At 45.3% G+C, this 13,082-nt stretch overlaps 1 protein-coding gene across 8 annotated transcripts in view; it reads right to left on the bottom strand.

The window, feature by feature from the left end:
- Positions 1 to 13,082, bottom strand: part of MYT1 (myelin transcription factor 1) — a 113,585-nt gene that overhangs the window by 59,786 nt on the left and 40,717 nt on the right. For 6 of the 8 annotated variants that reach the window (XM_084646151.1, XM_084646152.1, XM_084646158.1 and 3 more), the window contains exon 2: positions 9,801 to 9,901. The exons of the other annotated variants lie outside the window; for them this stretch is intronic. In XM_084646151.1, the coding sequence (XP_084502277.1) occupies positions 9,801 to 9,901 (101 nt within the window). The remainder of the gene's footprint in view (positions 1 to 9,800; positions 9,902 to 13,082) is intronic. 8 annotated transcript variants of the gene reach the window in all.

Below are 13,082 nucleotides of genomic sequence, written 5' to 3'. Positions count from 1 at the left end.
TCCATTTAAAACGGTTGCATGGGGGAGGAGGGAGAAGATAATACATTTTCGTGGGGGTATTTCATCATACATGTCTGGTTTGGAGACAGCACAAGAAAATTCAATGCTGATTTGTCCTAATAAGGGTGAATTGCCTTCTGCCCAGAATGTCCCTGACTAAGTGTTCTCATCTTAACAAAGTCCTGCTGGCCATCATGTGATGAGGTTCTGCAATGTAACAAAATGAAGTGGCTCTAAAACCTAAAACCACTGTTTAAAGAGCGGGTGTGTGGAATCCTAGCACTGGTTAAATAAATTCAAAAGGAGAAGGAAGGGAACAGAACTGGAAAGTGCAGCTGGAGCATGCACTGTAATGAGCAGTACGGTGCTGCTTCCCTTTTCTGTTGCTCTGCTGGCATTGTGTATAATGAAAACAAAGCATGCTGGCTCCTCATTGGAATAAAGCCCAGCACAAGAGCCAGCGATTGGCCACGTGATCTGTTCTTCAATGAGGAGCAGGAGAGCCTCTATTTAAATGTGTGACTCAAAATGCCTACTCTAATTCCGCTTAAGCTCTTGAATGTTCTCTTTCAAAACATGTGTGTGTGTGTGTGGTTCTTTACGGTAAGAACTGAACGGGCAGAAAGTGCGATTTGCACCTGTATTTTTTCATACTAAGGTGTTTATTTTAGTTTCTAAAAGCCAGGAGATAACAAAGCCCCCTGAGGTGCCACTGCTGAAGAAAATGCCTCAAATGAGCAAGATGAAATTTCCCCACGTAGCCCTCCCTTCCACCCCCTGGTAATGCACCAGTAGCAGCCAGTGATTTATGTCATTTGTTAGGGGGGCTGGAAAAAATCAAAACCTGGAGTAATTTATGCATCCTGTCAGCTATAGTCTTGTGGTGCCGGAGCGTTATTCTCTACGTTTATTACAACCTTCCCAATAACCCAGAAGACAATTACTATAATTTCTATTTTTAAAGCCCTGGCTCCCCATGGACCAATGGCTCACATTTAAAGTGTGGAGAGGAGCAGGTGTCAACGGGACTTCATTACATTTACGAGCCTTTCAAATGTGCCATGCTCTGAGCTAGCTCGCTAATGCCTTCCGATGCATGCTGTACAATAGAACTAATATGTTTGATTGCTAGGTGGCTATGTTCAGCTGAAATAAAATCTAGAGCTTTCTTTCTTTTTCTTTTCTTTTTTTTTTTTGTCAGTTTTCCCAGAGAAATTGGCAAGCATTCTGCTGGGGCCTTGGCAATTTGGATTTCCAGCAGATAAATTATTCAAAAAGCAGAGAATAGAGAGGGCTGCAGAGAGCGTAATGGGCGCTGCTTGCAAACTGCTAACTCCTACTGATGGAACTAACAGCTGTGGTATTCCTTTTTCCAGAGCATCTTGCCATTTGCAATGTATTGACTTTTTTTTTTTTTTTTTTAGAGGACAACAGGAAGCACTTCTTCGCTTTGGTGTGAAGAGCTTCAATTTAAAGGGAATAAAATACAGAGGGGCAAAAAATTCAGGTCTTAATCCTGCCCTTTTGGGGAAGGTAGACTGGAAAGCGAGCCTGGAGCCTAGCTAGCTTGTTCATAACTGTGCCAGTTAAGTACTGCCAATGCCCAGAAATTGGTACCCTCATACACAGTATACGCAACATATTTATGCTCCTAATCACTCAGAAAGCCAGTCACCAATGAACCCATTCTTGTTAGCAAACTCAGAAGATAGGCCGTGGATTAAGTCACCATGGAGACTGAACTACCAACCCTTTCTTTGAAACGGAAGGAGTATGCACTGAGTCTCATATTTTCAAACAACCTTTTGCATAAAGTGCAGGAGGGACTTCTGAGTCTTTGCTCTTTTGCAGACACACAGTGGCGTCGATCCTCAAAGAAGAACGCATACAGACGCTTACACAGGATGAAAAGTAGGCCGGAACTCTGAATGGCCAGGGCTGGAGCGTGCACAAAGTGTCTGGGTGCAAACACTTCCCACTGGGACTTGGAAGAGAGGTTTGGCAAGCCACCCAGCTTTCCTGCCCACATACAGGTAAGCATCATTGGCACCACATCACTGCTTTTTGCAGCCACTACAAGAAACAACTGTGCAGAGCTTGGACAGACCATCACATGACCCCAAGTGGAAAAGGCAGAGGGATATTGACAGTTTGACTTGTTGGTGTTGCAAATACTGGAATGTGGAAGTGTTAAATGGACTGGCTGGATCAGCTCGCTTTGCAATGTATCCTTTTCACATTTTCCCATGGATAAGACCCTCTATTTCTTGATATGAGCTTCACATGGCTACAGCACTGGGGAACTCATCAAAATGGAATCAACAGATGTTTTGAGTTCTTTAATAAGATTTGCTGTGGGCTTTGGGGGCGGTAATGAGTTAGGGCGTGGCTTGCATTAACAATCCCATCTTTCCACTACCTACCTATTTAACATGTTTTGTCAAGCAGAGTTAAAACTTTCTAAATTCTGTATATTCTAGCCTAATATGTTACAGTAGACACATACTATTGTGGAGTAAGATGGTTTCAAATCCTAGGGGAGCACTGGAATTGTGCAAGTAACAGATTTTTCGGTGCAGTAGCTGCACCACAAATAACCGAACAAAACGTAACTGTGGGTCAACTCCTCCAGAAAGGAATGCTTTACATTTCTGTACTGTGCTGAAAATTCTTTTCCGCAGGGCTTATAAAACATTAATTTATATATTTTTTAAAATCAATAGGTAAATCGAGGACCAGCATTAGTTTTGCTAGCCCTATTTTATTTTATTTTATTTGCAAAACTACAATCAAAAAGTCCAACCAAACAGTCCATTCAAAATGAAACGTTCAGTTTGAGGGGTTTTACTTTCAAATGATGCAAAATTCAAAACGAAAAGGGCATTTGGAATTGAAATAGCAAAACATTTCATTTAGAAACGGTCAAAATGAAACATTTCAATTCTTTTTTGAAATTTTTAATTCCCCCCTCCCGGCACCCTTTTCTCCCCCAAAACAATTTGGCAACTTGGTGAAATGTTTTGGTCAATCTGAATTTGCATTTTTTGGTGAAAAAAAAAGATGTCTTACAAATTTCACTCAGCTCTCGTCAGTATTTTCATATCATTGGTTTCTCCCTGCTTGAGTCAGATAAAAACATCACCGTCTGTCTTCCGATTCTGGCTTACAAGCATGAGCTTGATGTATTCCTCTACTTTACACTGGGGATGCAACACACGTGAGATTTAATGTATGTGGGGGGGAAGGAGATATAGCCGCATGGCATGTGTCTTTCCCCTGAGCCCACGAAAGCCCCTTTAAATGGTTACTGAATTAGCCGGGGGCCTCTTGGTGGAGTGCTGAAAGGAGAGGGCCTCTATATGGCACACTGCCCTCCTAATTTGATGGATTTCCAATAGCACGCTCAGATGGAGGCTAATAGTTCTGGAAGACATGTACACACAAGCACGCACTTTTGAAACTGTGGGCCTATCTGAAATAAAGTTCTTCCCATACCCAGAGTCCATAAAGCAGCATGGAATGAGAGTCATGCAAACACAAACAGCTGTCAGGTTTTTAAAGATCATTAGAATAGAAAATAAACCTTTTTTTCTTGGGTGACATTTCCCAGCAAGGTGCAAAAATACAAGGAAGTGTTCTCCTCTGAGCCCCATTATACCTTTCTCTGGTGGCTTAAGCTGACAGTGCCAGCAGTGAACATCCTGAGATCTCAGTGTTGTCAGGCTCACATCTATGAGGCTTATTTATACGAAACCACTGTCCTTTAGTTTTTGCCTCATCAATGAGAAGTCTTCTCGACAGATCATTTTAACGTGAAATTTCAGGTCACATAGAGCATGTTGGCAGTCTTGGAGACTGACAGGGTATTTCCATTTGGTTTCTCACTAGTGTTCATAATAACCCGGTTGGAAAGCTACCCAGATTTGTATCATTATTATTTTAACTTAGATTGAAAAAAACAGAACCTTGCCCCTCTATGAAAACCTCTGGGCATTTCCCTGCACTGCAACAATCTTTTATCCTGGATCTCTGTAACGATGTAACACTGCTCTGATGATCTGAATACTGCACTACACTAAAGAACTACAGAATGCTAACCCTATAGTACATTAGCTCAATAGCGTATTAATAATACTACAAGGACACTATAGAACAAGCTACCTACCTTAGAATTTTATAGGGCCACCTATTACCATAATATACCAGCAACTTCCATGTAAAATCAACACTAATAGCAAAGGCCCTAGTGGATTTACTATCCCAATTTTATGTGACAATACAGCCTTGTGGATAGCGTACTGGGACTGGATGTCAAAGAAAGCTGGGCTCCCTCCCAAACTCTGCTACTGAATGACTGACTGGCTGGGTAACCTTGAGTAAGTCACTTCACCTCTGTTTCCCCTTCCATCCTGTGTCTATTTAGTCTGCAAACTTTTAGGAACAGGAACTGTCCCTTACTATGTGTTTATACAGAGCCTAGCACAATGAACCCCTGATGTGGGTTGGGGCCCCTTGGCACTTCCCTAATCTGGATAATGTGAACAACATCTTAATACTATAGGGCCAAATCACAAGGCCCTTACTCAGATAAACTTCTGTGGCAGTTTTGTTTGAGTAAGGTACAAATCAAAACTGATCGTAAACAAACACACACATTAGTACTATATAAGTATAATAATTAAAACACTACTCTAGTGCTATAATAATAATGATACAATATAGATCTGAAACTTAATTTGAAGAAATATTTATGGGTGTTTTTTTTTCTAAAAAACCCCCCACATTTCTCTTCCAATGAAACAGCCACCAAACGTTTGTTGGTGCTAACGGAAGTATTAATCATGGTTTGAACTTGTTTAAGCTCGTGCTCTATCTCTTGTTCTTTAAGACACCCACGTGTGACTGCCTTTGTACACCTCTCAGCCGCTCATGGGGTGGAGCCCAAGTTGTCGTTTTGACAGCTCTATGCAAATATATCATTAAGGGCCATGCTGAAATTCCCCAAGGTCAGAGTTAATACTTTATGTATATTCAAGAGCACTGCAGAGCTCGGAAGAAATAGACCTACTTACAAAGCATTCGTTTTGACAAAGAGGGGTGGACTGTTCATTTGTAGGTAGATACAAATTCCATTGACAAGAACCTAGGTCTCATCTATAGCCAGAAAAGGAAGTTTTCACTTTAGTTTTAAAAAAAATAACTGAAACCAGCCTAGTAAAAGCTGATAAGGAAAATGATACAAGAAACATCATGTTTCTCCAGCAAAAGGGACTGAATAATAATTCTTGGTCCGATGTTTTCCATTCTTCCCCCATCCCTACTCCAAAAGGCCTGTTCCCTCAAAGAAGAGGCAGTAATAATTACACCCAACTTTAACCCAGCCATGGAAGGGAGCAAGGGGGAGTAAGTAGCCCCACCCAATCGGGTGTTACATATCTCAGGTCTTCAGTGCAGCGAACCCCTGTGGAGCTGCTGTTCCCCACTGTGCCTCCCTAAGCGTGTGGGTGGGGTGGGCAAGTCCCGTCACTCCCACAGGCTGAGCAATGGAACAGCCTGGAGCTGAGAGAGCTGCATCTCCGCAGTAAGCAATGCGGTATTCCCCACGTTTCCACCTGGACAGGGTGCTCTGTGTCCCAGGTGCAACGCCTGCCAGGGTGATGCAGCTTGTCTGCCACTCCATCCCCAGGCCACAATACAGCCCTTGTTAAGCGAGCACAGATCCTATTGAGGAAGGAGAGAGCCAGGCTGCTTTCCCACATAAGTGCCATATCTTCCAGGAGAGCCCTTAGAAGATTAAAGCACTGATCGACAAGTGATGAATAGTTTGACACTTTTAAATGACGTATGTCATTACAATTGGGCTAAGATCATTTATTAGTTGCAAAACATTGCTAGACAAGGGGCGTGGTTTAACTGGCAGCTTCATTAGGCTTTATTCACGTATCGCCTGCTCCTTCAAAAGCAGCCGGTACACCAGTACACCAGTACACCAGTCGTGTGTACGTGTCCACCCTCCCCGCCCCCAAGAGGTGGCGCTATCCTGGGGCCCCAGGCTAGCGCACACCCCCTCCAAGAGCAGGCACGTGCTCATTTGAAGGTCTGCGCCTGTCCCCAGAAGTAGGTTGAACGGAGGAGAGCGAGCTTGGTCGTGCAGGTAACTTACACCCGCAGCACCTGGCAGGAAGAGCTCTCGGGGCAGCTCAGCATCAGGCACCATCAAGCCCTTAGTTTCCTCCTCCTGTCGTTATCCGTGTGAGTCAACTAGAAGAGGCAAAGCTAGAATTTCAGTTATCTGCCCTATGGCTTTCTGACTGCTGGGGAATTAGCTTTCCATCCGGAAATCAACAATGTACCTTGGAACAACCACCACCTCCTCTCATCAGGGATCATCACTCCTTTCAATTCAGTGCAGTTACACCTGGTCCTCGTGAGATCAGAACGTGGCCCAATGGCGTTACATCAACCAAAAGTTTAAAGATCAGACTCTAAGAACATCCCTTCCCACTCCCCCAAAAGTATTTTTCCAGCAAACATTCCATGAAATGATAATGACTTTGGCACCATGGGCCCGCTGTAGCTGTTAATTAAAAGAAAAAAAAAAGGGGGGGGGATTAGCTTAAAGCCCCCTCTACTTTTAAAAAGCAGAATGTATCCTGAAGCCTGCATATCAGCCCTGTAGCTCCCAGCTGTTATTTTGTTACCACACTCAGAGGTTGGTTTTCTCCCTCCCTCTTCTTCCCCTTTAGGGTTCTCCCTGCTGCTTGATTTAAATCCTCCTGACATTCCACCCATTGTGAGTCCCCTTCGCAGCTGAATAAACTAGCGGTTGCTTTTTGCTCCCTCGCTGCTTTAGAGAAAGGACACCCCGCATGGTTTTCTCTGGCTTCAAGTCTTGGGAGGATTTCTCCTTGACATCTTTATATGTAAGATTGCAGCTCATACCAGCCCCCAAATTAAAAATTACAGCTGGATAATAAACATCCTAATGAAGCTGTACTGTCAGTTTTCATTTGCTAAAACTTACGGCACAAATGAAACATTTACCAAGTGCTAATGCTTTGTAGCAAGTGCAGAGCATGGGGGAAACAGACCAGAAAAGCTGCTACACAGCATCACATCTGACATAGCCAGAGCTGTATCATCTGTATTCACAGAGCTGACATTTAGGCACTAGGCCAAGGTAATTTCTTATGCGGTAGCTTAGGTTTACATATAGTTTCCTACTGAAAGTGCGACAACATGCAATCCAAACACTTCATCCTCAGAGGGCTCTGAGTGGTTTAGGATGTACAGACAATTCTCTCATCCTTAAAACTGCAGTTCCTCAACACCATTGTTTTCAAGCTCTGTAATAAGCCAGCATTTTCATGAGGTTTTTTTCTCCTCAGGTAGTACAATCTCAGGAAATTGTCACAGTGCTGCTGCATGTCCCTCCCCTAAATTGCCACCAGGTTTAGTGCCAGGAGGTTATGCCAAAGCATGGGATCCAATGGGCCAATTCATGTAATCCCTACCAGCGTTCATCAACACAAACTTCCTGCTATTCAATAGTCCGTTCACCTGGCATTCAAGAGTGTAAAAGAAGTAAGGGGTGGGGGGGAGGAGAGGGGGGAGAGATTCTTTTCCCCATGCAGTGTCAGGGCCCAGGACAATTATGAATAGAGGTTTCCAGACTGATGGGCTCAGCTGGATCTGTTTAAAGAGTGACCCTACCCATCACACTTCTGATATCTCATTTCAAACCTGTAAAGAGAAATTTCACCCTGAGCCTTTATTTCTTTGTATGCACAAAAACCCACCACACAACACATTGTCCTTCTCCGCTGCACCATTCTACGGACTATAAATCACAACCGGACCTCATAAAAAGGAGATGTTTATATTTTATATATATGCATAAACACATACATGAAATCCAACACTTTATCCGTGTCCGAACTATGATCTCCTGCTGGGCTTCCATAAAGTTTACGTAGCAGTGTAACAGTATGTGAATACTTCATTGCATTGATGTGCATAGGTACATCTTTAAAAGTGTTCCTAACCTGACTTCAGATGTGTGATACATAGGGAAAGCTGTTTGAAAAGCTGGCAATCCTTTTAGTAAAGGTTATCTTAGATTTAATAATATAAGACCAGAACCTGCAAACTGTTACTTAGGGGAGAAGTCCTTACCAATGCAAGGATTGGTCCAATGAGTAGGGGCTTGCAGGATCAGGTCCAAATTTGCACAAGCGTGTGCATATGTGTGTCCAGGCCCAACCTCTGCACACGCACAATGTGACTGTTCATGGGCATGGGCAGGTGAGCACATGCAGTCCTTAGAGGGACTGCTCTGTGCAATAAAAAATAAGTCCACTCTCAGGATTGCAGGCTGCAGACTTGCTGCTTTACTTTACTGCATCACAGTAAGGGTGGGGAAAGAGGGGTGCTCAACCCCCCCACTGACTAAGCAGGAAGTAAGCTAGGAGTGGAAAATGACTCCATTCCATAATACTCTGGGTAAACCCATTAACCCTATCATGACCACTTCCGGACTTGCATGTGAACTTTTGAAGTTGTAGGGTTGTATTTTTAGATATCTACCAGTTGTCAGCCATCAGTCAAATTCCTGAGTCCTAATCCCAGTTCTAAGATTTATCCTGCAGCCACGAGCAAATCCCTTCACCTTTCTGCCTCACTTTCCCCATTGGCAAAATGGGGATAAACAACACACCCCAACTGGGGCGTTGTGACAGTCAGTGACTATTTGCTTTGCAAATGCTGAATGATAAGTATTATTAGGAATCATTTTTTTTCAATCCTTCTTTTAGTCCCACACAACAGTCTTATTAAATCCAAAGAAAGTGCTTATCTGGCTCAGGGCATGAGCATTCCGGACAGCACTTGCCATTAGCTCACAATTTGCCAAGCAGAGAAGGTGTTTCTGCAGATAGGTTTAATTTTCAATTTGGGAGAAGTAAATTAACATCAGCTACAGGGTGATTTCTCGGCTATTTGAATGGACTGATAGTCCATCACATGATGACATTTTGTTATCAAGACAATTCTTGATAGGGCCAAAGAGAAAGCAGGAAGTGTCACTTGTATAGCGAGCAGCCTAGGTTTACGCTGAATTAAAGCTTCTGAATCGGCCATGAGTTTTGACAGTGTTGGCTTTACCCCTTTCACAGGGTCACAGCTGCGACACTTTTCCCTAAAAGAACTGCTGTGTTGAGAACATCAGAGTTGCTTTTCTCTCCCTCAGATGTCTAATAGGCCGGGTTCATGAATGAATGACCCATTTATCTCCTTCTAAAGCTTTGAGGTTTCACCTGGTGTGCAAGGGGCTTCTTCCAATGAGCCTGTGTCTTAGAGAAAGAGCCTTTTTAATCAGAGATGGGCCTTACCCAGCTCTCCAGACCCAAGCATACCCGATGACGGGTTGTGGGTAAGGAAAGGATTGAAAAAAAAAATCCAGACATGGATCCGGATCCAAATTGTACAGCTGGAGGCCCTTTCTCCTTTTATACCTGGTGGTGTCTAGGATTCATGACAGGTAGACACTTCTGCTAATTCCTGCTTTGGAGACAATTCACTTTGGGTTTTGTCTGCATCAGTAGAACCCACAGCCTCCGTACAGGCTAAAAGAGTGCCTGGGCCTTTGTGTAGGGTGTGTGTATTTCAGCTTTTTATGCTGCAAGAAAGGTCAGGTCATATGATTCTTTAATGGTGCAGTCTACAGTCCTACAAAGCAGGGGGAATAGGACTTCTGGGCTGCTTTACTGCTAGGCTCTGGCAAGGTTGCCCTGCCTGCTCACCTTGATGTGTCTGCTGTGTAGGCTTTTTGCTGTCTCACAACTGCTGAGCTTTTCTCCACGTGTCCACCTTTGATTCAGCAGCTCGCCCCGGAACTCATTTTCTGAAGGGTTAAGAGAAATACAGTGTCAGGAAACAAAACCAGTCCTGTGGCCACTGGCCACACCACTTCAGCAGAGCCATCAGGACTGAGAAAGAGGAACCCTAGTTATTATTTGTACGGTGGTAGCACCTAGGAGCCCAGTCACTGGACTGGGACCCTCATTGTGCTAGGTGCTGTACATACACAGAACATAAAGATGGCTCCTCCCCCTAAGGGCTTACATGCTACTGGCTTCTAGCACCAAGACACTATGTGCATCCTTTTGGCACTCAACAGTGGGAACGACATCACAGAACTGGCAAAGCTGGATTTCCTTCACTGTGACTACAACTTGACACATGGTAGAGGGAGAGAACCAACAAATAGCTAGAGAACTATAAACGAGCCTACCAAAATTGCCTCAGCATTTTGCTGCCCAAGCACAAAGACAGGATGATCACTGGAAAAAAAACGAATTGTGCAAAGAGGATGTTGGAAATGGTGTTTTACATACTGGTGACACGTTTCATTATACACATCAGGCCCACCTCTTAATAACCTGAAGGTTTCTTGTCGCGTTTGTTGCTGTCAATAGTCCAGCGTTCATAAAAAGTTTGGATAGAGCATTTAACCATAATGCTTTGGAGGAGGAGAATTGCTAAGAATCAGCCCCTGAGCGCTCCTCTCAAGGCGAGATCAGTCCAGTCATGGAGGGGCCCCAGTACACAGGGATCATCACCAACCTGCATGGAGGGAGGGGAGTGGCCCAACATGGCTCAGTCCATCCACCCTCTGAATCTAAGAGGCCTCGGTGGGCCTGGTGTCTGTGCCGGGAGAGAGGGCGGAGATCGGGTGGATACATATGGCCCTGTGGAGCTTGTTCAGAAGAGATAATACCACCTGGGAATGTCTGATCCTTGCCATCGAGCCCATCACAACTGGGAGCCAGCACCAGGAGGCGGTCACTGGCAGTGCTGGAGCAGCAGCCTTGATGTATGCCAGGGCTAGTATGGAGGCACAGAGCCTCCAGGCAGATGGCCTGGGTTTCTAAGGAAACAGGAAGATCTGTTGGGTTTGTCGGTAGGCCCTGGGGCCTTCTTTTACAGCATGGGGCAACCCCTCCCCCAGTGGGGCAGTGGAGGGGGATGTTCTGCAAGGGAGTCCTCATGGAGATTTGATGGCGCAGAGTCCACCATCGCTTTCCAGAGTGAAACCCATGGGAGATCAACCCTAACTTCTTAATTCAGTAAAATGCTCATTGGAGTCAAAGGGAGTTTGTCATGAATGAAGGCTGAGTAAGGACATCAAGATGTGGTTCTAAGGATGGTCCATCAGGTCCAGAAATATAAGAACTCCCAGCCCTGAGCCTGGAGCCAAACTTGGACTGAACTTTGACTACTCTGAAATTCAGCCCTTATGTTTCTAGGATGGGGGGGATTTTTGGTACCGTTCTGCTGTAGCTTCCAAGCTGGGACCAATCCACACAATTCCAGGGGAATAGTCTCACAGCATTTCAAGTGATCAAAAGCAGGGCAGGTCTGAAAATAAGCATATTTTTCGCCAAAGGTTTTGCAAAAAAAAAAAAAAGACCCTGATTTGCATGTGTGTGTGTGTGTGTGTCGGGGGGGGGGAGCAAAGGGGGGATTCAAATTCAGAAGTTTTCAACCAACTCCGCTAGAAAGCACAGGAGATAAACCTGTCTCATGACAGGTCAGCCCGGTCTCGCAGGCCAGAGATGAACAGTCTCTTGAGGGAAAATTTGGCTTATTTAAACTCAAATGCAAAACCGAGCATTTGAGGTTCACCCGTAGTACCAATCAGAGAAGACGAGCTGTGGAATTATATATACTGTTATTTCTATTGCAGTCACACCTGGAGACCCCAGTCAGGGACAAACACAGAACAAAAAGATGGTCCCTGCCTCAAAGAGTTTATAGCCTAGGTAAATTAGGTAAAGAGCACTCTGCTCCTACTCATCTCTTCCGTGGTGACTTCCACTTGGGCAGACCAGCCTTAAGGATGGGGAGATGGTACTTCCCACATCAGCCTGGGAAACGTAATGGGTGGGTCGGCTGACAACACACACCAAAGGGTCTGTGGTATGGATGAACCTCTGAATTCTTCTCTATGGTCTTTGAGCTCCTTCTGCCAATCCCTTTCCCCACTGACACAGATCCTGTTGAATTTTAATCCTTCACAAACATTCACACATCTGAGCAGAGGAAGCGCTCGTCCGCTGGACACTGCGAAGAGCCATGTGGCGTCCCTATTCTCACCCCAGGTTTCCATGACAACTGTCTTTTACAAGACTAGCACTTCAGGAGCAGGTCATTAAACCAACCCACAAATAATACAAAACCAGGGCTTTCAAAGGGAAGGCTCCTGCCGACACAGCCACTTTGGAGCGAGGGAGGACCGAGCCCACCGTCTGATGGGAGGATGGCGGGCAGCCTCCTGCTTGAATAGGGGAGGACCAGGCTCACTACTGACTCTTGCATCGCCTTTGGAAGAAAGATATCTTCACACACCCACCTAGCATCAGCCTCCTGGGGGAACCCATGGCCCAGCCCCTGCAGACATACCCCCTCACCCAGGAGCACCACACTCCCTAGAATTGAGGGGGCCACCCGCACCTGAACCATGGTCCTGCCCCCTGCTCCACCACTTCCCCAGAGGGCCCACTGGCCCCACCCAAGCTGGTGTTCTTCCCCGCCCGCCCCGGTTTTACTCAGGCTGGCGCATTGACATCCCCTGCATGTTAGCACTCGAGACCCAGTCCAGTCTGTGCTGGAGCATGGCCACCATTCAGCCCACCATTTTCATTTAGCTTAGTCCCTTCGCTTTCTCCTTGTTTCACCCCCATTTTAGAGTGCATTTGGTTCTTATGGGGGGCTCACAACGTTGGCTAGAGACGGGGACAGCACAGCTCCGTGTACACCTTCCCCACACATGGCTGTGCCATGGCAACATCTCCTGGTTCGGGCCTGCAGTGCCCATAATATTCCATTCTTGGCTCAGGCCCATTTCACAACCCTGCCACTAAACCTCAGTCTGGACCTGCTATTGCTTTGCTAGTCCAGTCCTGGAACAGCCATTACCAGTTCTTCTCCGTCCTGAGCAGCAAGAACTGCTACAATTGGAGTCATAACCTGCCCTTGTAATGCCATCCAGAGTGATCTCATAGCCACGATGGGATGGGACA

Source organism: Lepidochelys olivacea (assembly GCF_965140295.1).
Source record: "Lepidochelys olivacea isolate rLepOli2 genome assembly, chromosome: 13".
In the NCBI taxonomy this organism is placed as follows: Eukaryota; Metazoa; Chordata; order Testudines; family Cheloniidae; genus Lepidochelys; species Lepidochelys olivacea.
Note: the sequence above shows the minus strand (reverse complement) of the source record. Positions and strands in the feature narration are given on the sequence as shown.